This window comes from Anoplopoma fimbria, chromosome 22, assembly GCF_027596085.1.
Source record: "Anoplopoma fimbria isolate UVic2021 breed Golden Eagle Sablefish chromosome 22, Afim_UVic_2022, whole genome shotgun sequence".
NCBI lineage: Eukaryota > Metazoa > Chordata > Actinopteri > Perciformes > Anoplopomatidae > Anoplopoma > Anoplopoma fimbria.
In genome coordinates, this window is record NC_072470.1 from 30,001 (window position 1) to 55,000 (window position 25,000).

The window sequence follows — 25,000 nt, forward strand, 5'->3', positions numbered from 1 at the left end:
GGCTTTGGAGGTTTTTGGGGATTTGGAGGTTGTGGGGGTTGTAGGGGTTTTGGGGGGTTTGGAGGTTGTAGGGGTTTTGGAGGTTGTAGGGGCTTTGGAGGTTTTTGGGGATTTGGAGGTTGTGGGGGTTTTGGAGGTTGTAGGGGTTTTGGAGGTTGTAGGGGTTTTGGAGGTTGTAGGGGTTTTGGAGGTTTTGGAGGTTGTAGGGGTTTTGGAAAGGGGGCTGGATTTAAGCGGATTAAATAGTGCTTGATTTTTAAAGTGAATTTTTTGGCCAAATTGTTTGAAACTTAAATCCTGTGTTTCAGAATTCGATGAACCTTCCTCCTGACAAGGTGCGTCTGCTGCGTTCCTATGACAACGATAAGAAGTGGGAGCTGATCTGTGATCAGGTGGGTGGTGTTAATAAAGTTCATGAGTTTGAATATGTTCCTAGAACCAGGACTTTGTTTTGTGGAGGTCAGCGACTCTTAATCAAAACAGATGCTATATGTATGAACATAAACAGCTGTTATAGTTCATTATATATATACCATAACAGCTGTTTATGACTTATAGATGTGTTTCCTCTAAAATAACAAGCAGAAACTGTGATGTCTCCTGTATCTTTACACACTGACCACCGTCTTATATATTATATATTATTATTCTATATTTTATATATTTATATTTATATTATTACTCTATATTTTATATATTTATATTTATATTATTACTCTATATTTTATATATTCATATTTATATTATTATTCTATATTTTATATATTTAGATTTATATTATTATTCTATATTTTATATTATTATTCTATATTTTATTTTATTATTATATATTTTATATATTTAGATTATTATTATATATTTTATATTATTATTCATTCTATATTATTATTATTTATTCTATATTATTATTATTTTACATTACTATTATATATAATATATTAAATATTATAATTTATACTGGTGTTGTTGATTTATGATTCACATGTGATGTCATCCAATCAAGTTGTGTGTGTGTGTTTGATGAAGGAGAGGTTTCAGGTAAAGAACCCTCCACACACCTACATCCAGAAACTGAGGGGCTTCCTCGACCCGGCCGTCACACGCAAGGTGAGCTGGGAAATGCAGTTTGTAGATGGTTTACAACCGCAGTCAGCATCGCAGGAAGTCCAGTCTAATCGCAGAATATTAGAAAACAAAACAGCAAGTTTCACTTTAAAACATGTTTGTTTTTCTGCCAGTTTTAAATGTATTATTATTATTAGTTATTATTTTTATTATCTATTCATTTATTATCATCATTATTATAATAGGGTTAGGGTGTCTCTGTCATTAACCCGTCTGCTTGTCTGACATTTACCTGTCTCTCTGTCTTTCTGACATTAACCCGTCTGTCTCTCTGTCATTAACCTGTCTGTCATTAACCCATCTGTCTGTCTGTCTGTCTGTCTATCTGTATGTCATTAACCCTTCTGTCTCTCTGTCTGTCGCTCTGTTTTTAACCCATCTGTCACTCATGTCTCTCGGTCTTTAACCTGTCTGTCTGCCTTACATTGGGGCGGCTGTGGCACATGAGGTAGAGCGCTTGTCCCGTAACCACAAGGTTGGTGGTTCAAGCCCCTCTACCGGCAACATGCCGAGGTGTCCTTGAGCGAGACACCTAACCCCAAGTTGCTCCCCGGGCGCTTCATTGCAGCCCACTGCTCCTCCGGGATGGGTTAAATGCAGAGAAATAATTTCCCCATTGTGGGACTAATAAAGGATTGATTATTATTATTATTATTATTATTATTATTATTAACCTGTCTGTCTGTCATTAACCCGTCTTTCTCTCTGTCTGTCTGTCTGCAGAAGTTCAGAAGAAGAGTCCAGGAGTCCACTCAGATGCTCAGAGAACTTGAGATTTCTCTTCGTACAAACCACATTGGGTACCTGTCTGTCTTACCAACTGTCTGTCTGTCTCTCTCTCTCTGCAACTCTGTCACCTGGAAATTTACAACATATAACCCATTCACAACATATAACATATAACCCATTTAGAACATATAACATAACATATAACATATAACCCATTCACAACATATAACATGAACCCATTTACAACATATAACCCATTTACAACATATAACATATAACCCATTTAGAACATATAACATATAACCCATTTAGAACATATAACATACAACCCATTCACAACATATAACATATAACATATAACCCATTTAGAACATATAACATATAACCCATTTAGAACATATAACATATAACCCATTTAGAACATATAACATATAACCCATTTAGAACATATACCATATAACCCATTTAGAACATATACCATGTAACATATAACCCATTTAGAACATATAACATATAACCCATTCACAACATATAACATATAACCCATTTAGAACATATACCATATAACCCATTTAGAACATATAACCCATTTAGAACATATAACATATAACCCATTCACAACATATAACATATAACCCATGTAGAACATATAACATATAACATATTTAGAACATATACCATATAACCCATTTAGAACATATAACATATAACATATAACCCATTTAGAACATATAACCCATTTAGAACATATAACCCATTTAGAACATATAACATAACATATAACAATATAACATATAACCCATTCACAACATATAACATTAACCCATTTACAACATATAACCCATTTAGAACATATAACATATAACCCATTTAGAACATATAACCCATTTAGAACATATAACATATATACCCATTCACAACATATAACATATAACCCATTCACAACATATAACATATAACCCATTTAGAACATATAACATATAACCCATTTAGAACATATAACGTAACATATAACATATAACCCATTCACAACATATAACATTAACCCATTTACAACATATAACATATAACCCATTTAGAACATATAACATAACATATAACATATAACCCATTCACAACATATAACATTAACCCATTTACAACATATAACATATAACCCATTTACAACATATAACATATAACCCATTTAGAACATATAACATACAACCCATTTAGAACATATAACCCATTTAGAACATATAACATACAACCCATTTAGAACATATAACATATAACCATTTAGAACATATAACATATAACCCATTTAGAACATATAACATATAACCCATTTAGAACATATAACATATAACCCATTTAGAACATATAACATATATCCCATTCACAACATATAACATATAACCCATTTAGAACATATAACATATAACCCATTTAGAACATATAACCCATTTAGAACATATAACATAACATATAACATATAACCCATTCACAACATATAACATTAACCCATTTAGAACATATAACATATAACCCATTTAGAACATATAACATATAACATATAACCCATTTAGAACATATAACCCATTTAGAACATATAACATATAACATATAACCCATTTAGAACATATAACATATAACCCATTTAGAACATATAACATATAACCATTTAGAACATATAACATATAACCCATTTAGAACATATAACATATAACCCATTTAGAACATATAACATATAACCCATTTAGAACATATAACATATAACCCATTTAGAACATATAACATATATCCCATTCACAACATATAACATATACCATATAACCCATTTAGAACATATAACATATAACCCATTAAGAACATATATACGTTACTGTTTATGGCTCCGGTTCTTTAGTTTGGTTTTAACAAAGCCTTCCCTCATATGACCTCTCTCTCTCTCTCTCTCTCTCTCTCTCTCTCTCTCTCTCTCTCTCTCTCTCTCTCTCTCTCTCTCTCTCTCTCTCTCTCTCTCTCTCTCTCTCTCTCTCTCTCTCCATCTGATGACCTGTCTGTCCTTCTCTGATGCCCTGTCTGTCTCTCTCTCTGTCTCTCTCTCTCTCTCTGTCTCTCTCTCTCTCTCTCTGATGACCTGTCTGTCTCTCTCTCTGTCTCTCTGTCTCTCTCTCTCTCTCTCTCTCTCTCTCTCTCTCTCTCTGATGACCTGTCTGTCTCTCTCCATCTGATGACCTGTCTGTCTGTCTGATGCCCTGTCTGTCTGTCTGCAGGTGGGTCAGAGAGTTTCTGAATGAGGAGAATCGAGGTCTGGATGTTTTGGTGGAGTATTTGTCCTTCGCTCAGTACGCCGTCACGTGAGTCTGAACAAACTAAATCCTCCATCACTACACATTGATAGGTTTATTTGGGTTCTCACAGTTGGAACCTTTGATTATATGTTTTAAATAGTATTGATTGACATGTACACTGATGGATCAGGTGTTTGTGCGTTCAGGTTCGATGGGGAGCAGGCCGAGGCCGGAGGAGAGGTCTCGTCCATCGACTCTCCCTGGAGTCGGTCCATAGAAGATCTCCATGGCGACTGCAGCCTCCCCTCCCCGTCCTCATCTGTCCCCAGAGCAGCTCGACACTCCATCAGGTAGCATAGATGAAACCCGATAGCTGACCTGGGACCAGCTATGAAGGCAGATAAACTCTGATTGTCTGATTTCAGCTCTGCGATGGTGACTCGCTCCAACACTCTGCCGAGTCGGAAAACTCTGAAGAACTCACGACTCGTCTGTAAGAAGGACGACGTTCATGTTTGTGTCATGTGTCTGAGAGCCATCATGAATTACCAGGTAATACTTTCACCGTAACGTATACATTTACACAAAGTACATCAAGTACTCTACATCTGCTGCTTCTGTCTGAGCCGTTCTGACCTTCATGTGTGTCGTCCTCTTCCTCAGTACGGATTCAACATGGTGATGTCACATCCTCACGCCGTCAACGAGATCGCCCTGAGCCTCAACAACAGGAACCCCAGGTCTGTACTACAGAGTACTACAGAGTACTACAGAGTACTACAGGTACCCAGAGTACTACAGAGTACTACAGGTACCCAGAGTACTACAGAGTACTACAGGTACCCAGAGTACTACAGGTACCCAGAGTACTACAGAGTACTACAGAGTACTACAGGTGCACAAAGTACTACAGGTTCACAAAGTACTAATTAAACGCTGTCTACCATCGGATGACCTGTCTCTCCACCCGTCTGTCTCACATCAGATGACCTGTCTCTCCACCCGTCTGTCTCACATCAGATGACCTGTCTCTCCACCTGTCTCTCTACCATCTGATGACCTGTCTCTCCACCTGTCTCTCCACCATCTGATGACCTGTCTCTCCACCTGTCTCTCTACCATCTGATGACCTGTCTCTCCACCCGTCTCTCCACCTGTCTCTCTACCACTCTTCATCAGGACGAAGGCTCTGGTGTTGGAGTTGTTGGCGGCGGTGTGTTTGGTGAGAGGAGGACACGAGATCATCCTGTCAGCCTTCGACAACTTCAAAACTGTAATCACACACACACACACACACACACACACACACACACACACACACACACACACACACACACACACACACACACACACACACACACACACACACACACACACACAGTATATTCACTGACTGACTGATCAATTGACTGATTGATACATTTATTGATCTTTTGCAGGTCTGTTCAGAGTCGATGCGTTTCGAGAAGTTGATGGAACATTTTAAGAACGAAGACGACAACATCGACTTTTTGGTACAAAGGATTTACGTTACGAGAACATTAATAATGAATTCCTCTTTAATGCAACTTCTCATCAATTAAAGGCTCGATCAACACAAACTGGTAGAATATGTATTTAATATTCAGGCCTCTGAAGAACAACACTTAAAGCTGCTGTTTGACTTTAATTTAACGTGAATTAAAGTTAAAACAATGATTTACAGTCACTTCATTTAACCTGATTCAGATTAAAACAAACATAATATTATGTTAAATAAACAGCAACTTCAATAATAATTCATTTCATTAATATTAAATTATACATCTATTTTGATTTACCTTTAAGGTATTTCAGGATTACCTGAGCATAGCTCACCTTGAATCACAGCTGAATCAGGGTACATCAGCAGGTAACTAACTGGTTTCCATCTGAACTTGTGTATGTTGTTGCCATGGTGACGGTTGTCAGGTGGCCTGTATGCAGTTCATCAACATCGTGGTTCACTCGGTGGAGGACATGAACTTCAGAGTACACCTGCAGTACGACTTCACCAAACTAAACCTGGACGAACACCTGGAGGTAACACGGTCACATGTTCTGCTTTCAGCCAATCATATGAGGGCTGATGACTAACCCGTCACTCTACCTGTCTCACCAGAGGCTGAAGCACACAGAGAGCGACAGGCTCCAGGTTCAGATTCAGGCGTACCTCGATAACGTGTTCGACGTCGGGACGCTGCTGGAGGACGCCGAGACCAAAACGGCTGCTCTGGAACGAGTCGAGGAGCTGGAGGAGAGCATCGGCACGGTAAGACAGACAGGTGGAGAGACAGACATTACATTACATTACAGTACATTACAGTACATTACATTACATTACATTACATTACAGTCATGTAGCAGACGCTTTTATCCAAAGCGACTTACAATAAGTGTGTTCAACATAGGTATTCAAGAGAACTACTAGTCACCAGAAGTGGAGAGACAGACGAGTGGGGAGACAGAAAGGTGGAGAGACAGACAGATGGAGAGACAGACGAGTGGAGAGACAGATCGGTGGAGTGACAGACGGTGGAGAGACAGACAGTGGAGAGACAGGCGTTAGAGCGTTGCCTGGTCACAGAGAACGAAGCATTGAAAGACAGACGGACACGTTTAGAGACAGACATGTAAACAGACAGACAGGTGTCTTCTAACTCCCTACCTGTCTCTCTTTCTCCGTGTCCTCAGATGTCGGAGCGTCTTCTGGACGTGGAGAACGAGGCGATGCTGAAGATCGTTGAACTGGAGAAACAGCTGATGCAAACCAACAAGGAGCTGGACCACGTTCGGGTCAGTGCTGTTACCACGGAAACCAAGACTTGGTCACCATAGAGACTAAACTGTGCATGATGATGCTGATGGGGAGACTGTTTCTGAACCTGAACATAAAAAGCAGAAAGAGAATATTTCAGGAACATTGGACTGTTCCTTTAACAACACACCTGTTCCTGATCTAACCCCCCCTCACCTGTGCAGGAAGTGTACACCAGCACCAACTCTCAGGTGCACACCTTGCGGCGGATGGTTCGGGAGAAGGACCAGACGATCCGGCGTCAGAGTCGTCTGGAGCGTCAGGCCCAGGAGGCCCAACAGGCCGGGGGACCCGGAGCTCCTCAACCCCAGAGAGGAGAGGGAGATGGGGGAGTGGGTGACTCCGCCTCCCCTTCACCTCCACCTTGTCCTAACCTGTCCCCCAGGTGAGAGACGTCTCTGTTTACTACACAGTCAGAGACCAGCTGCTGTATTTATCTCAGGTGCTGGTAGCGACCAAAAACAGATTGAATACTGGACTTATGTTCTTCAGACGTATGCTTTAATAAATGAAAGTAAAAAGGACCAAGAACAGAACCCTGAGGAACCCCACACATAATTATCATGATTACATCATCGTTAATGCTGTGAATGGGACGATCATGTTAGCATGTTAGCCACAAATAAAAAAAATTGATTGATTACCGTATTGATTTCCACAGTCCTGAGACTGTAGCCTATCACGGCATGGGACCAGGGATGGGCGGAGTTCCGGGGATGGGCGGAGTTCCAGGGATGCCGGTCCCGCCCCCTCCACCTCCTCCGCCACCAATGCCAGGCACAGGTGAGTTTCAGCTCCACCAATCACAAAGCGGATTTAGATGTTCAATCAAAAATTCCAGCTGTAGTACAGGAAACTAAATAGTACTGAAAAGTGATGCTTCCAAATACTACAAGTACTCACAAATGACATCACTGAAGGATAAACTTTTAGTACAACACGAACCAGAAACAAACGTTTACACATTACCTGTTTTCTTTCTTCTTCTCTTTGTCCTTTAAGTGTCCAATGGGTCGTACCCTGCACCTCCCCCCTGCTCCTCCTCCTCCCCCTCCTCCACCTCCTCCCCCATGTCGGACCAGCGAGCTCTCCTCCTCCGTCCCCATGCCCCCACCTCCCCCCTGTGGCCCCCCTCTCCCAGGTTCTGGTGGGTCGCCAACGGTCATCTTTAACTCTGGACTTGCAGGTGAGACTGAACTAGAAGGTTAACGCGATGCATTCACAGACTGGACGGGAAAGGATGGAACTTTCAGTTTGCATTCATACACTCATATATATACACTTATATATTAACAATGTATGAAACATGGTTTTACTGTCCAGTTACTAAAAGTGAATCCAGCCCTTCTAGCCAATCACAATCCAAGATACTCAGTTGTCATGGTAACTGTTTAACATTCATGACTCTAACATGTTGTTTCTCTCGTTGTGCTGACAGAGGGTCCTCTCAAGTTATTCTGTACGTTTACTTACTATCTGTCATTTATCTCCATCATCCTCCATCATCCCCTTAGTTTAAGTCATTTATCTCCATCATCCTCCATCATCCTCTTAGTTTCAGTCATTTATCTCCATCATCCTCCATCATCCTCTTAGTTTAAGTCATTTATCTCCATCATCCTCCATCATCCCCTTAGTTTAAGTCATTTATCTCCATCATCCTCCATCATCCCTGTAGTTTAAGTGATTTATCTCCATCATCCTCTTAGTTTAAGTCATTTATCTCCATCATCCTCCATCATCCTCTTAGTTTAAGTCATTTATCTCCATCATCCTCCATCATCCCCTTAGTTTAATTCATTTATCTCCATCATCCTCCATCATCCCCTTAGTTTAAGTCATTTATCTCCACCATCCTCCATCATCCTCTTAGTTTAAGTCATTTATCTCCATTATCCTCCATCATCCTCTTAGTTTAAGTCATTTATCTCCATCATCCTCCATTATCCTCTTAGTTTAAGTCATTTATCTCCATCATCCTCTTAGTTTAAGTCATTTATCTCCATCATCCTCCATCATCCCCTTAGTTTAAGTCATTTATCTCCATCATCCTCCATCATCCCCGTAGTTTAAGTCATTTATCTCCATCATCCTCCATCATCCTCTTAGTTTAAGTCATTTATCTCCATCATCCTCCATCATCCTCTTAGTTTAAGTCATTTATCTCCATCATCCTCCATCATCCCCTTAGTTTAAGTCATTTATCTCCATCATCCTCCATTATCCTCCATCATCCTCTTAGTTTAAGTCATTTATCTCCATCATCCTCTTAGTTTAAGTCATTTATCTCCATCATCCTCTTAGTTTAAGTCATTTATCTCCATCATCCTCCATCATCCTCTTAGTTTAAGTCATTTATCTCCATCATCCTCCATCATCCCCTTAGTTTAAGTCATTTATCTCCATCATCCTCCATCATCCCCTTAGTTTAAGTCATCTATCTCCATCATCCTCCATTATCCTCCATCATCCTCTTAGTTTAAGTCATTTATCTCCATCATCCTCCATTATCCTCCATCATCCCCTTAGTTTAAGTCATTTATCTCCATCATCCTCCATCATCCTCTTAGTTTAAGTCATTTATCTCCATCATCCTCCATTATCCCCTTAGTTTAAGTCATTTATCTCCATCATCCTCTTAGTTTAAGTCATTTATCTCCATCATCCTCCATCATCCTCTTAGTTTAAGTCATTTATCTCCATCATCCTCCATCATCCCCTTAGTTTAAGTCATTTATCTCCATCATCCTCCATTATCCTCCATCATCCTCTTAGTTTAAGTCATTTATCTCCATCATCCTCTTAGTTTAAGTCATTTATCTCCATCATCCTCTTAGTTTAAGTCATTTATCTCCATCATCCTCCATCATCCTCTTAATTTAAGTCATTTATCTCCATCATCCTCCATCATCCCCTTAGTTTAAGTCATTTATCTCCATCATCCTCCATCATCCCCTTAGTTTAAGTCATCTATCTCCATCATCCTCCATTATCCTCCATCATCCTCTTAGTTTAAGTCATTTATCTCCATCATCCTCCATTATCCTCCATCATCCCCTTAGTTTAAGTCATTTATCTCCATCATCCTCCATCATCCTCTTAGTTTAAGTCATTTATCTCCATCATCCTCCATTATCCCCTTAGTTTAAGTCATTTATCTCCATCATCCTCTTAGTTTAAGTCATTTATCTCCATCATCCTCCATCATCCCCTTAGTTTAAGTCATTTATCTCCATCATCCTCTTAGTTTAAGTCATTTATCTCCATCATCCTCCATCATCCTCTTAGTTTAAGTCATTTATCTCCATCATCCTCTTAGTTTAAGTCATTTATCTCCATCATCCTCCATCATCCTCTTAGTTTAAGTCATTTATCTCCATCATCCTCCATCATCCTCTTAGTTTAAGTCATTTATCTCCATCATCCTCTTAGTTTAAGTCATTTATCTCCATCATCCTCCATTATCCTCCATCATCCTCTTAGTTTAAGTCATTTATCTCCATCATCCTCTTAGTTTAAGTCATTTATCTCCATCATCCTCCATCATCCTCTTAGTTTAAGTCATTTATCTCCATCATCCTCCATCATCCCCTTAGTTTAAGTCATTTATCTCCATCATCCTCTTAGTTTAAGTCATTTATCTCCATCATCCTCCATTATCCTCCATCATCCCCTTAGTTTAAGTCATTTATCTCCATCATCCTCTTAGTTTAAGTCATTTATCTCCATCATCCCCTTAGTTTAAGTCATTTATCTCCATCATCCTCCATCATCCCCTTAGTTTAAGTCATTTATCTCCATCATCCTCCATCATCCTCTTAGTTTAAGTCATTTATCTCCATCATCCTCCATCATCCTCTTAGTTTAAGTCATTTATCTCCATCATCCTCCATTGTCCTCCATCATCCTCTTAGTTTAAGTCATTTATCTCCATCATCCTCCATCATCCTCTTAGTTTAAGTCATTTATCTCCATCATCCTCCATCATCCTCTTAGTTTAAGTCATTTATCTCCATCATCCTCCATTATCCTCCATCATCCTCTTAGTTTAAGTCATTTATCTCCATCATCCTCCATCATCCTCTTAGTTTAAGTCATTTATCTCCATCATCCTCCATCATCTTAGTTTAAGTCATTTATCTCCATCATCCTCCATCATCCTCTTAGTTTAAGTCATTTATCTCCATCATCCTCCATCATCCTCTTAGTTTAAGTCATTTATCTCCATCATCCTCCATCATCCCCTTAGTTTAAGTCATTTATCTCCATCATCCTCCATCATCCCCTTAGTTTAAGTCATTTATCTCCATCATCCTCCATTATCCTGCATCATCCTCTTAGTTTAAGTCATTTATCTCCATCATCCTCCATTATCCCCTTAGTTTAAGTCATTTATCTCCATCATCCTCTTAGTTTAAGTCATTTATCTCCATCATCCTCCATCATCCTCTTAGTTTAAGTCATTTATCTCCATCATCCTCCATCATCCCCTTAGTTTAAGTCATTTATCTCCATCATCCTCTTAGTTTAAGTCATTTATCTCCATCATCCTCCATCATCCTTAGTTTAAGTCATTTATCTCCATCATCCTCCATCATCCCCTTAGTTTAAGTCATTTATCTCCATCATCCTCCATCATCCCCGTAGTTTAAGTGATTTATCTCCATCATCCTCCATCATCCTCTTAGTTTAAGTCATTTATCTCCATCATCCTCTTAGTTTGAGTCATTTATCTCCATCATCCTCCATTATCCCCTTAGTTTAAGTCATTTATCTCCATCATCCTCCATCATCCTCTTAGTTTAAGTCATTTATCTCCATCATCCTCCATCATCCCCTTAGTTTAAGTCATTTATCTCCATCATCCTCCATCATCCCCTTAGTTTAAGTCATCTATCTCCATTATCCTCCATCATCCTCTTAGTTTAAGTCATTTATCTCCATCCATTATCCTCCATCATCCCCTTAGTTTAAGTCATTTATCTCCATCATCCTCCATCATCCTCTTAGTTTAAGTCATTTATCTCCATCATCCTCCATCATCCTCTTAGTTTAAGTCATTTATCTCCATCATCCTCCATCATCCCCTTAGTTTAAGTCATTTATCTCCATCATCCTCCATCATCCCCTTAGTTTAAGTCATTTATCTCCATCATCCTCCATCATCCTCTTAGTTTAAGTCATTTATCTCCATCATCCTCCATTATCCTCCATCATCCCCTTAGTTTAAGTCATTTATCTCCATCATCCTCCATCATCCTCTTAGTTTAAGTCATTTATCTCCATCATCCTCTTAGTTTAAGTCATTTATCTCCATCATCCTCCATTATCCTCCATCATCCTCTTAGTTTCAGTCATTTATCTCCATCATCCTCCATCATCCTCTTAGTTTAAGTCATTTAGCTCCATCATCCTCCATCATCCTCTTAGTTTAAGTAATTTATCTCCATCATCCTCCATTATCCTCCATCATCCTCTTAGTTTAAGTCATTTATCTCCATCATCCTCCATCATCCTCTTAGTTTAAGTCATTTATCTCCATCATCCTCCATCATCCTCTTAGTTTAAATCATTTATCCCCATCATCCTCCATCATCCTCTTAGTTTAAGTCATTTATCTCCATCATCCTCCATCATCCTCTTAGTTTAAGTCATTTATCTCCATCATCCTCCATCATCCCCTTAGTTTAAGTCATTTATCTCCATCATCCTCCATCATCCCCTTAGTTTAAGTCATTTATCTCCATCATCCTCCATTATTCTGCATCATCCTCTTAGTTTAAGTCATTTATCTCCATCATCCTCCATTATCCCCTTAGTTTAAGTCATTTATCTCCATCATCCTCTTAGTTTAAGTCATTTATCTCCATCATCCTCTTAGTTTAAGTCATTTATCTCCATCATCCTCCATCATCCCCTTAGTTTAAGTCATTTATCTCCATCATCCTCCATTATCCTCCATCATCCTCTTAGTTTAAGTCATTTATCTCCATCATCCTCCATTATCCCCTTAGTTTAAGTCATTTATCTCCATCATCCTCTTAGTTTAAGTCATTTATCTCCATCATCCTCCATCATCCTTCGTTTAAGTCATTTATCTCCATCATCCTCCATCATCCCCTTAGTTTAAGTCATTTATCTCCATCATCCTCCATCATCCCCGTAGTTTAAGTGATTTATCTCCATCATCCTCCATCATCCTCTTAGTTTAAGTCATTTGTCTCCATCATCCTCTTAGTTTAAGTCATTTATCTCCATCATCCTCCATTATCCCCTCAGTTTAAGTCATTTATCTCCATCATCCTCTTAGTTTAAGTCATTTATCTCCATCATCCTCCATCATCCTCTTAGTTTAAGTCATTTATCTCCATCATCCTCCATCATCCCCTTAGTTTAAGTCATTTATCTCCATCATCCTCCATCATCCCCTTAGTTTAAGTCATCTATCTCCATCATCCTCCATTATCCTCCATCATCCTCTTAGTTTAAGTCATTTATCTCCATCATCCTCCATTATCCTCCATCATCCCCTTAGTTTAAGTCATTTATCTCCATCATCCTCCATCATCCTCTTAGTTTAAGTCATTTATCTCCATCATCCTCCATCATCCTCTTAGTTTAAGTCATTTATCTCCATCATCCTCCATCATCCCCTTAGTTTAAGTCATTTATCTCCATCATCCTCCATCATCCCCTTAGTTTAAGTCATTTATCTCCATCATCCTCCATCATCCTCTTAGTTTAAGTCATTTATCTCCATCATCCTCCATTATCCTCCATCATCCTCTTAGTTTCAGTCATTTATCTCCATCATCCTCCATCATCCTCTTAGTTTAAGTCATTTAGCTCCATCATCCTCCATCATCCTCTTAGTTTAAGTCATTTATCTCCATCATCCTCCATCATCCTCTTAGTTTAAGTCATTTATCTCCACCATCCTCCATGATCCACCATTATCCTTCATCATCCAACATCCTTCCATCATCCCTCCCTATCCTCCATCATCCTTTCATCATCCCCATCCTTCCATCATCCTTCCACCATCCCCCATCCTTCCATCATCCCTCCACCATCCCCCATCCTTCCATCATCCCTCCACCATCCACCATCCTTCCATCATCCTTCACCATCCTTCCATCATCCCTCCACCATCCTCCATTATCCTCCATCATCCACCATCCTTCCATCATCCCCCATCCTTCCATCATCCCTCTACCATCCTCCATTATCCTCCATCATCCCTCCCCCATCCTCCACCATCCTTTCATCATCCCCCATCCTTCCATCATCCACCATCCTTCCATCATCCTTCACCATCCTTCCATCATCCCTCCACCATCCTCCATTATCCTCCATCATCCACCATCCTTCCATCATCCCTCCCCCATCCTCCACCATCCTTTCATCATCCCCCATCCTTCCATCATCCCTCTACCATCCTCCATTATCCTTCATCATCCCCCATTCTTCCATCATCCCTCCACCATCCACCATCATCCTTCACCATCCTTCCATCATCCCTCCACCATCCTCCATTATCCTCCATCCTTCCATCATCCTCCATCATCCTTCCATCATCCCTCCTCCATCCTCCATCATCCTTTCATCATCCCCCATCCTTCCATCATCCCTCTACCATCCTCCATTATCCTTCATCATCCCCATTCTTCCATCATCCCTCCACCATCCACCATCCTTCCATCATCCCTCCACCATCCACCATCCTTCCATCATCCTTCACCATCCTTCCATCATCCCTCCACCATCCTCCATTATCCTCCATCATCCACCATCCTTCCATCATCCTCCATCATCCTTCCATCCTCCATTATCCACCATCCTCCATTATCCACCATCCTCCATTATCCACCATTCTCCTCCATCCTTCCATCATCCCTCCACCATCCTCCATTATCCACCATTATCCTCCATCCCTCACCAGCTGAAAACGAGAAAATACTATCCCTGTCACTAAGCCCCGCCCCTCAGTCTCCAGCACAGCCAACTATTGGCTGGTTTGTCTCTTATTAACGGCAGATGTTGAATCTCATTTGTTGACATCTGTAATTTGCGTTCAGGTTGAAGCCCATTTCAGACATTTAAAGTCAAAACAAAGACCTGATTTTAGATTTAGGGTTAAGTTAAAGGAGATTCAGTCTAAAGGTTTAAAGGTTCTGATCTTCAGTCAGCTGACGTCTGTTCAGATGCTACTTTAAGACCAAAGTGAAGCTTCACATTCAGTCCAAACACACTTTTCATCCTTCTCAAAGTAAATCTGACCTGGAGTGGACATCCTGTCTCCCGGCTCACCTGTCTGTCTCTGTGCTCACCTGTCTGTCTCTGTGCTGTGCAGCGGTGAAGATAAAGAAGCCGATCCAGACCAAGTTTAGGATGCCGGTGTTGAACTGGGTCGCCCTGAAGCCAAGTCAGATCAACGGGACCGTCTTCAACGACATCGACGATGAGGCCATCCTGCAGGTAATACAACAATCACATTCAAGTATTCAGTTATTAAGGTAAAATAATATATATTATTAATAAAAACACTAAACTCCAGATGAGAGAAGAGAGCAGCTGCTGAAAGGTGATCAAAACGTCAGCGTCTTTAGTTGTCGTCAACAAGAAGCTTCAAGCTGCAGAAAGTGAGTTGTGGACAAACAAGGTCTTAATCTCAATGAGACCTCCCTGATAAATAAAGTTATATAATATTTAATAAAGGTCTGCTCAGAGTTTCAGCTGACCGGCAACAAACAGACTGCCTTATTGCTGAGGTTGTTGTAGAGCCTGAGATAAAACCTGCAAGGCTTTAATCAGTGCCAAAAGGATTCTGAAAAAGAGGCTTCCTGACTGTCTCTCTGCAACTGTCTCTCTCTCTCAGGACCTGAATGTGGAGGAGTTTGAGGAGCTGTTTAAGACGAAGGCTCAGGGTCCAGCAGTGGACTTGACTCTGTCCAGACAGAAACTTCCTCAGAAAGCTCCGTCCAAAGTTTCTCTGCTGGAGGCCAACAGGTCCAAAAACCTGGCCATCACTCTAAGGAAGGCCGGCCAGGGACCAGAGGTCATCTGTCGCGCCATCCACACGTAAGTCCACCAGTAACCATAACACAGGTGTTACTACCGAAAATACCGTTAACTATACCACAAGCCAAGCTTAACCAGTAACATGAGTAGGAAAGAGTTTACAGATAACACCAACTGTACCAATACCAGTAACAGAAGTAACACCAACTCTACCAATACCAGTAACACTACTAAACCAACTCTACCAATACCAGTAATACCAACTCTACCAATACCAGTAACACTACTAAACCAACTCTACCAAAACCAGTAAGAGAAGCTTGACCACCTCAACCATCACAACAACACATGCTCTCACCAGGAACTCAGTTTAGCTTCAAACTGTGACTTGGTGTCAGTTTCTTTCCTGAAGGTTCTCTTTAAAGTAAACTTCTGTCTTACAGGAAGTTCGGTTTAGGCAACAAAACCACTTAGTTAAGTTTAATGTTCACGTTTGACTTTAACTAGACTGACTTCGGAATCATGTGACTACCGACTGATGTGACAAATGTCAAAGTTTACTTTTAGTTTTCACGGAACATGACCATCAGATCGGTACTCCAGGGCTGATTCTGCTCTGTCGTTTGACACAGAACACACCTGTCTGAGTCGATTACACAGGTGTGTTCTGATTGGCTACCTGTAAAGTCTAAACAGCAGTATTAGTACACTGGAAGGTCTGTATTTCAGTTTGGATTCAATGTAACTCAACAGTTTACTTTGTGTTTCTGCAGGTTTGACCTCCGGACAGTTCGGGTCGACTTCGTGGAGTGTCTGATGCGTTTCCTGCCGACTGAGGCCGAGGTGAAGCTTCTACGGCAATACGAGAGGGACAGAAAACCTCTGGAGGCTCTGAGCGACGAGGACCGATTCATGATGCAGTTCAGTCGCATCGAACGACTCAACCAGCGCATGTCCATCATGACCTTCATGGGCAACTTCACCGACAACGTCCAGATGTTAACTCCGGTAAGACAGACAGGTAGAGACAGACAGGTAGAGACAGACAAGTAGAGTCACACAGGTAGATTCAGACAGGTAGAGACTGACAGGTAGAGATGGACAGGTAGAGATGGACAGGTAGAGATGGACAGGTAGATTCAGATAGGTAGAGATGGACAGGTAGAGACTGACAGTAGAGACGGACAGGTAGAGACTGACAGTAGAGACGGACAGGTAGAGACTGACAGTAGAGACGGACAGGTAGAGACTGACAGTAGAGACGGACAGCTGGAGACTGACAGGTAGAGATGGACAGGGAGAGATGGACAGGGAGAGACGGATAGGTAGAGACTGACAGGTAGAGACTGACAGTAGAGACGGACAGCTGGAGACTGACAGGTAGAGATGGACAGGGAGAGATGGACAGGGAGAGACGGATAGGTAGAGACTGACAGGTAGATTCAGACAGGTAGAGACGGACAGGTAGAGACTGACAGGTAGAGATGGACAGGTAGAGACGGACAGTAGAGACGGACAGCTAGAGACGGACAGCTAGAGACGGACAGCTAGAAAAATAAACGGTATACAGAATATTCAGTCATAACGAGTACTAACAGAAACTGAAGGTTTTTGTTGGAATATAAACATGAGATTCTTTTTTAAACATAAGAGAAGAAGAAGAAGCTCTCTCATAAATCACATGTGACCTGTTTCACTTCTTTGTGTTTCCTCTCAGCAACTTCACGCCATGATCGCTGCTTCGGTTTCTATAAAGTCCTCACAGAAGCTCAAGAAGATCCTGGAGGTCAGTCTGTGTTTATGTACACTACAAATACACACTCAATGTATTTTATCTCCTTGACTTATGAATACAGTATTTTTCTATAATCTTCTTTATAAAACTGGTAGCTCAAATCAAGAGATCTGATTGGTTCACAGCCGTGACATAATACCCAATCACCACTGCAGATTAATGTGACATAAAGAGGAGTTTGATCTGGAATTTGATATGTATATAAATGATAAATGTTAATAAATGTATATTAATGTTTATAAGCATTGATACATGTATATTAAAATGTGTTTATGTATATTAACGTTTATAAATGTATATTAATGTATATAAATGTATATTAACGTTTATAAATGTACATTAACGTTTATAAATGTACATTAACGTTTATAAATGTATATCAATGTGTATAAAGGTTTGCAAATGTATATAAATGTATATTAATGTTTATAAATGTATATTAATGTATATTAATGTTTATAAACGGTTATAAATGTATATTAATGTTTATACCTTTATTCATGTATTTAAATGTATATAACAGGAGAACGGAGCGTTACATTTTACCTGCTTCTGTTCTGTAGATCATCTTGGCTCTGGGGAACTACATGAACAGCAGCAAGAGAGGAGCTGTGTACGGATTCAAACTACAGAGTTTAGACCTGGTAACTAACACACGCACGCACGCACGCACGCACGCACGCACGCACGCACGTCATGTGTATCAAGAAAACATAGATACAGTGATCAAACATAGCAGCATCTTCATTTTAATGAAGATTTGCTTTAATTTATGAGGTTTATATAAAAGAACAATATGTGAGGTTTTTATATAAGAACAATATGTGAGGTTTATATAAAAGAACAATATGTGAGGTTTATATATAAGAACAATATGTGAGGTTTATATAAAAGAACAATATGTGAGGTTTATATATAAGAACAATATGTGAGGTTTATATAAAAGAACAATATGTGAGGTTTATATATAAGAACAATATGTGAGGTTTATATAAAAGAACAATATGTGAGGTTTATATATAAGAACAATATGTGAGGTTTATATAAAAGAACAATATGTGAGGTTTATATATAAGAACAATATGTGAGGTTTATATAAAAGAACAATATGTGAGGTTTATATATAAGAACAATATGTGAGGTTTATATATAAGAACAATATGTGAGGTTTATATAAAAGAACAATATGTGAGGTTTATATATAAGAACAATATGTGAGGTGTATATTTGTAATAAATCCTGTTTTGTGTTTCAGCTGCTGGAGACGAAGTCGACCGACCGTAAACAGACGCTGCTTCATTACATCGCCAACGTGGTGAGAGAGAAATATCCGGCCAAGAGTTTGTTCTACAACGAGCTTCACTATGTGGACAAGGCTGCTGCAGGTGAGTCCGTCAGCCAATCACAGCGCTGCAAGACAGACTGTCTGTCCCCTCCTGTCTGTCCTCACCTGTGTGTCTCTCCTGCAGTGAGTCTGGAGAACGTGCTGTGTGATGTGAAGGAGCTGCAGCGCGGCATGGAGCTCACCTGGAGAGAGTTCAGTGTTTCACACAACGCCATCCTCAAAGACTTCATCAGCCGCCACGAGTCCCGACTCAGCAAACTACTGGAGGACGCACGCATAGCTGAGGTGGGACAAGACACACACACACACACACACACACACACACACACACACACACACACACACACACACACACAGAGACACAGAGACACACAGAGACAGAGACACACACACACACACACACACACACACACACACACACACACACACACACACACACACACACACACACACACACACACACACACACACACACACGTACGTCATGTGTATCAAGAAAACATAGATACAGTGATCAAATATGATGTACAAACAAAACAATAAACAATAATGCAACATCTTTGATGCCGATGACATCACTGTTGGTCGTCCAATCACAGAGCAGCAGAAAGACGTAACTCCTGTTAATGTCACCTAACAAACTGAAATACCAGCTGTTCTTAATTAGTAATCAATAAATAATAATCTGCAGTGTAAAATCTGACGTATTGATTTTGTTTGGATTCTCTTCAGGATGCTTTTGAAGACGTGGTGAAGTTCTTCGGAGAGAGCTCCAAGACGATGCCACCGTCTGTTTTCTTCCCCATCTTCGTCCGTTTCATTAAAGCATACAGGGTGAGTCAACCTGACACTCCTAAGCCCCGCCTCCTTTACAGGGGGCAAGTCGACACGGCAAAGGCGGAGCCTAAACAAACACAGCTCAATACAAAAAAGGTTGTTGTGTATTCAGTGTGTTTCTCTGTGTGTGTGTGTGTGTGTGTGTGTGTGTGTTGTGTGTGTGTGTGTGTGTGTGTGTGTGTGTGTGTGTGTGTGTGTGTGTGTGTGTTCAGCTGGCCGAGGAGGAAAACGAGCAGAGGAGGCGTCAGGAACAAATGTTACTGGAGAAACTGGAGCAGGAGGAGCAGCAGGAGGAGGAGGAAACCAAGGTGAGACTGTGACCTTTGACCTGTCACACAGCTGGAACAGCTGCTGAGTCATCTAAACAATCACTGATACGTCACATGACCCACAACTTCTTATGACAACGAGACCCACAACGAGACCCACAATGAGACCCACAACGAGATCCACAACAAGACCCACAACAAGACCCACGAGACCCACAACGAGACCCACAACAAGACCCACAACAAGACCCACAACAAGACCCACGAGACCCACAACGAGACCCACAACAAGACCCACAACAAGACCCACGTGACCCACAACGAGACCCACAACGAGACTCAACAAGACCCACAACAAGACCCACAACAAGACCCACAACAAGACTCACAACAAGACCCACAACAAGACAAGACAAGACTCACAAGAACAACAAGACTCACAACAAGACTCACACGAGAACAACGAGACTCAACAACAAGACCCACAACAAGACCCACAACAAGACCCACAACAAGACTCACAACAAGACCCACAACAAGACTCACAACAAGACTCACAACGAGACTCACAACGAGACTCAACAAGACCCACAACAAGACTCACAACAAGACCCACAACAAGACTCACAACAAGACTCAACAAGACCCACAACAAGACCCACAACAAGACCCACAACAAGACTCACAACGAGACTCAACAAGACCCACAACAAGACCCACAACGAGACTCAACAAGACCCACAACGAGACTCAACAAGACCCACAACAAGACTCACAACAAGACCCACAACAAGACCCACAACAAGACTCGCAACGAGACTCAACGAGACCCACAACGAGACTCACAACAAGACCCACAACGAGACCCACAACGAGACTCACACAGAGACTTAAAATGACCAATGCTATGTTAGCAACTAACGCTAGTGCTAGCTAGGGTTAGCTTTGTTGTCAGCGTCCATGATTTGCGGTCCTCTCGGGTCGGTCCAGTTACCCTCTAGAGTCTAGAGGGTAACTGGTTAACTGGTTCTCAACCTGTTTTCAGTGATGTACCTCCTGTGAAATACTTTTTTAGCCATGTACCCCCTAACCAGCGCAAAGCATTTTTGGTTGAAAAAAAGATGTAATACACAGCGCTCTGCCATCAGTGTCTTGAATTCAGTTTATGAACTTACACTTATATTTTATTGAATATTTATTAAATAACAAATTTTAAAGGATTTTTGAATGGATGCTAATTTTAAATATATTTTTTAAAAATCTCACGTACCCCCAGGGGTACACGTACCCCCGTTTGAGAACCACTGCTCCAGAGGTCTGATCCGTCTCCCCCTCCTCCCCCCCAGTCTCCCTCCCACAGGGGGAAGCGGCCGCAGCAGGAGCTGCTCACAGAGCTCCGACGACGACAAGGAAAGGACAGTCGCCATGTTTACGAGGGGAAGGATGGAGCGATAGAGGACATCATCACAGGTAAACACATCAGTTCAGGTGATGTCACCACATGTGAACACACTTAGAAACACTCTTCACAGGTGAACAGTCAGAGTTATACCTGGTCTCTCTCTGTCGTCTGATTGGCTGCTTTGTTTTGTCTCACCTGCAGCTCTGAAGGCCGTCCCCTTCACGGCCCGATCAGCCAAACGCAGCTCTCGCTTCTTCTGTGACCCCGCCCACTCTGAGGAGCACTACTGAGGGAACCATGACATCACAGAGAGAGAGAGACATTACATCATAGCAAGAGTTTATGTCAGCATGTTTGAGGATGTTGTCATGTCTTCTTCAGATGGCCACGCCCACTTCTAATCAAGGGGACCAATTAGCACTTTGAGAATATCTGACCGATGTTCCCTGAGGACATCATGTTTTGTACGTTGTTTTATTGGTCAGTTGGAGCACAGACACCAGCTGACCTCTGACCTGTCTGTTGTCCTGACTGCTGTCCAACCAAACTCCATTCAAATATTTGGCAACTTAAAGTCTGGACACCAGAGCCAGAGTCCTGGTTCTGGGGCAGCAGGTCTTTGGTTCTGTGGTGGTTCTCGGTAATTTAATCTGTGTCTTAAACTGGATCTTGTACAGGGTTCTGCTCCTTTCCCTTCATTGTGTTCTACTGGATTTACTGGCCTTACCAGAGACAGGGATTCTCACAGTTTGGCTCCTTTCATAAGAGCTTGTGTTTTCTTTCCTGAACTTGCATAACGAGCAGCAGTGAGAGAAGCGTCCACAAACACAAGTGCTAAACTATGGTTCTTTGGTTCTCTGGGACTCTGGTTCTCTCCCCATCACCTTCCTGAACCGGTTCCTTCCTTTCACTGCTTTCCCTCTGAGTCTTGCTTAGTTAAGCCGTGAAAGGGAGCTCATTCTGCTGGTGAGGATCAGTTCAGGACTCACCTGACTGGAAGTTCAGAACTCACCTGGAAGTTCAGGACTCACCTGGAAGGACATAAAGAGACACACCTGTAAAAAGATGGACACACCTACTTGGAAACATCTGGACAGAGCTGGACCAACAGAACAATCTCAGCCAGTACTTATATGGACGGACCTGCAGGGTTTTCCTTCAAGGTGTCCTGGTGTCCCTGTGGAGTGTCCAGCCTCAACCGGAGACCTGGACAGGTCTGGACCCGATGGACCCATCTGGATCAACAAAGACAAACTCTGATAGACTTGGAGAGAGACACTAAATGAGGACACACCTGTGGAGATGTCCTCTAGCTGTTCTGTCTTCTGGAGTCTCTAGTTGTCTTTAAAGGGTCCAGTCTCAAACTGAAGACAGTGTGTCTGGTCCAGCATCAACTCCTTACCCCCCTTCTGTCCCCCTTCTGTCCCCCGTCTCCCCCCCTTTCATTAAAGACCTTAAAACATCATTTCCAGAGAAAAAGAGCACAAAGTTTTCTACGTGTACAGATGTTTTCTAGAAGCTGTGTAGCGTTGATGGTTCTGTGTTTGTTGGTTGTTGGTGATTCTGCACTGGTTTCAGTAAACGCACCGTGACTAAAGGAAGTCTGTCCGTTTGTACAGAGAAACGTTTCATACTTCAGTGTGTCCATGAACACAACTACGGAGGTTAATATAACCATTATTTATATGAACAACATTAATATATATATATATATATATATATATATATATATATAACAATAAACATGAACATAATTAAAATGAATAATAAACATGAACATAATTACATGAATAATAAACATGACCATAATTAATATGAATAATAAACATGAACATAATTAATATGAATAATAAACATGAACATAATTACATGAATAATAAACATGAACATAATTATATGAACAATAAACATGAACATAATTATATGAATAATAAACATGAACATAATTATATGAATAATAAACATGAACATAATTAAAATGAATAATAAACATGAACATGATTATATGAGTAATAAACATGAACATAATTACATGAATAATAAACATGAACATAATTATATGAATAATAAACAAACATAATTATATGAATAATAAACAAACATAAGTATATGAATAATAAACATGAACATAATTATATGAATAATAAACATGAACATGATTATATGAATAATAAACATGAACATAATTAATATGAATAATAAACATGAACATAATTATATGAATAATAAACATGAACATAATTATATGAATAATAAACAAACATAAGTATATGAACAATAAACATGAACATAATTATATGAATAATAAACATGAACATAATTACATGAATAATAAACATGAACATAATTATATGAACAATAAACATGAACATAATTAAAATGAATAATAAACATGAACATAATTATATGAATAATAAACATGAACATAATTAAAATGAATAATAAACATGAACATAATTATATGAACAATAAACATGAACATAAACATGAATAATAAACATGAACATAATTAAATGAATAATAAACATGAACATAATTATATGAATAATAAACATGAACATAATTAAAATGAATAATAAACATGAACATAATTATATGAATAATAAACATGAACATAATTACATGAATAATAAACATGAACATAATTATATGAATAATAAACATGAACATAATTATATGAATAATAAACATGAACATAATTACATGAATAATAAACATGAACATAATTATATGAACAATAAACATGAACATAATTATATGAATAATAAACATGAACATAATTATATGAATAATAAACATGAACATAATTATATGAATAATAAACATGAACATAATTATATGAATAATAAACTCTTCTCTCTTCTCTCAGAGTTGAACAAAGTAAAGTTAGATATAGATATTTGGTAATTCTCTCCACGTGGAACATAAATCCACATTTAACATGTTTTCTAAAGGGAAGAACTTTGCCAGAGAAAAGCTGCATCACCTGTTTTTCTTCACAGAAATGCACAAAAGAAATACAGTGGAGACGTTTTGTTTTTGTTTCAAGTCAGGATTTGTGATATTGGACGATAAAGATAAAGTGGACTTAACTGTTTTTATCACTTTTATTTGTTTTGTATCATTTTAGTTTTGTTGGTTGGGTTTAAATACATTCAGTAGATTTGGCCTTTAATCAACACCAACAAGTCAAATGTCTTTCCAGTTTCTTTTATTTTAACCAATTAAACAAAGGTACATTTGGGAGTATGCAATAATACATTGACTCTGATTGGCTCTCATGGTTTCCTTGTTTCTGATTCGTCGTCTCTTCATCATTTATTTATTTGCAGTTAAAAACGGCTTCAAACACTTTGTGAAAATCA

The 25,000-nt window shown here is 39.9% G+C and overlaps 2 protein-coding genes across 2 annotated transcripts in view; one reads left to right on the forward strand and one right to left on the reverse strand.

Moving 5' to 3' along the window:
* Positions 1 to 21,978, forward strand: part of fmnl2b (formin-like 2b) — a 24,167-nt gene extending 2,189 nt beyond the window's left edge. Inside the window, 28 exon segments of the mRNA XM_054623518.1 lie at positions 309 to 392; positions 1,027 to 1,107; positions 1,849 to 1,925; positions 4,113 to 4,196; positions 4,337 to 4,480; positions 4,556 to 4,682; positions 4,794 to 4,870; positions 5,310 to 5,403; positions 5,570 to 5,644; positions 6,081 to 6,191; positions 6,271 to 6,420; positions 6,843 to 6,944; positions 7,131 to 7,351; positions 7,628 to 7,749; positions 7,969 to 7,993; positions 7,995 to 8,152; positions 8,405 to 8,425; positions 15,320 to 15,444; positions 15,845 to 16,047; positions 16,761 to 16,995; positions 17,705 to 17,773; positions 18,346 to 18,426; positions 19,038 to 19,167; positions 19,252 to 19,412; positions 19,860 to 19,961; positions 20,177 to 20,272; positions 21,580 to 21,703; positions 21,837 to 21,978. Coding sequence (XP_054479493.1) covers positions 309 to 392; positions 1,027 to 1,107; positions 1,849 to 1,925; positions 4,113 to 4,196; positions 4,337 to 4,480; positions 4,556 to 4,682; positions 4,794 to 4,870; positions 5,310 to 5,403; positions 5,570 to 5,644; positions 6,081 to 6,191; positions 6,271 to 6,420; positions 6,843 to 6,944; positions 7,131 to 7,351; positions 7,628 to 7,749; positions 7,969 to 7,993; positions 7,995 to 8,152; positions 8,405 to 8,425; positions 15,320 to 15,444; positions 15,845 to 16,047; positions 16,761 to 16,995; positions 17,705 to 17,773; positions 18,346 to 18,426; positions 19,038 to 19,167; positions 19,252 to 19,412; positions 19,860 to 19,961; positions 20,177 to 20,272; positions 21,580 to 21,703; positions 21,837 to 21,925 — 3,168 coding nt within the window. The 3' untranslated portion in view covers positions 21,926 to 21,978.
* A 2,851-nt stretch (positions 21,979 to 24,829) lies between these two features.
* The window catches only part of LOC129111543 (regucalcin-like), a 14,912-nt gene continuing 14,741 nt past the window's right edge, over positions 24,830 to 25,000 (reverse strand). Inside the window, 1 exon segment of the mRNA XM_054623526.1 lies at positions 24,830 to 25,000. This exon segment is cut by the window's right edge and continues 147 nt beyond it. The gene's annotated coding sequence lies outside the window, so the exon portion shown is untranslated.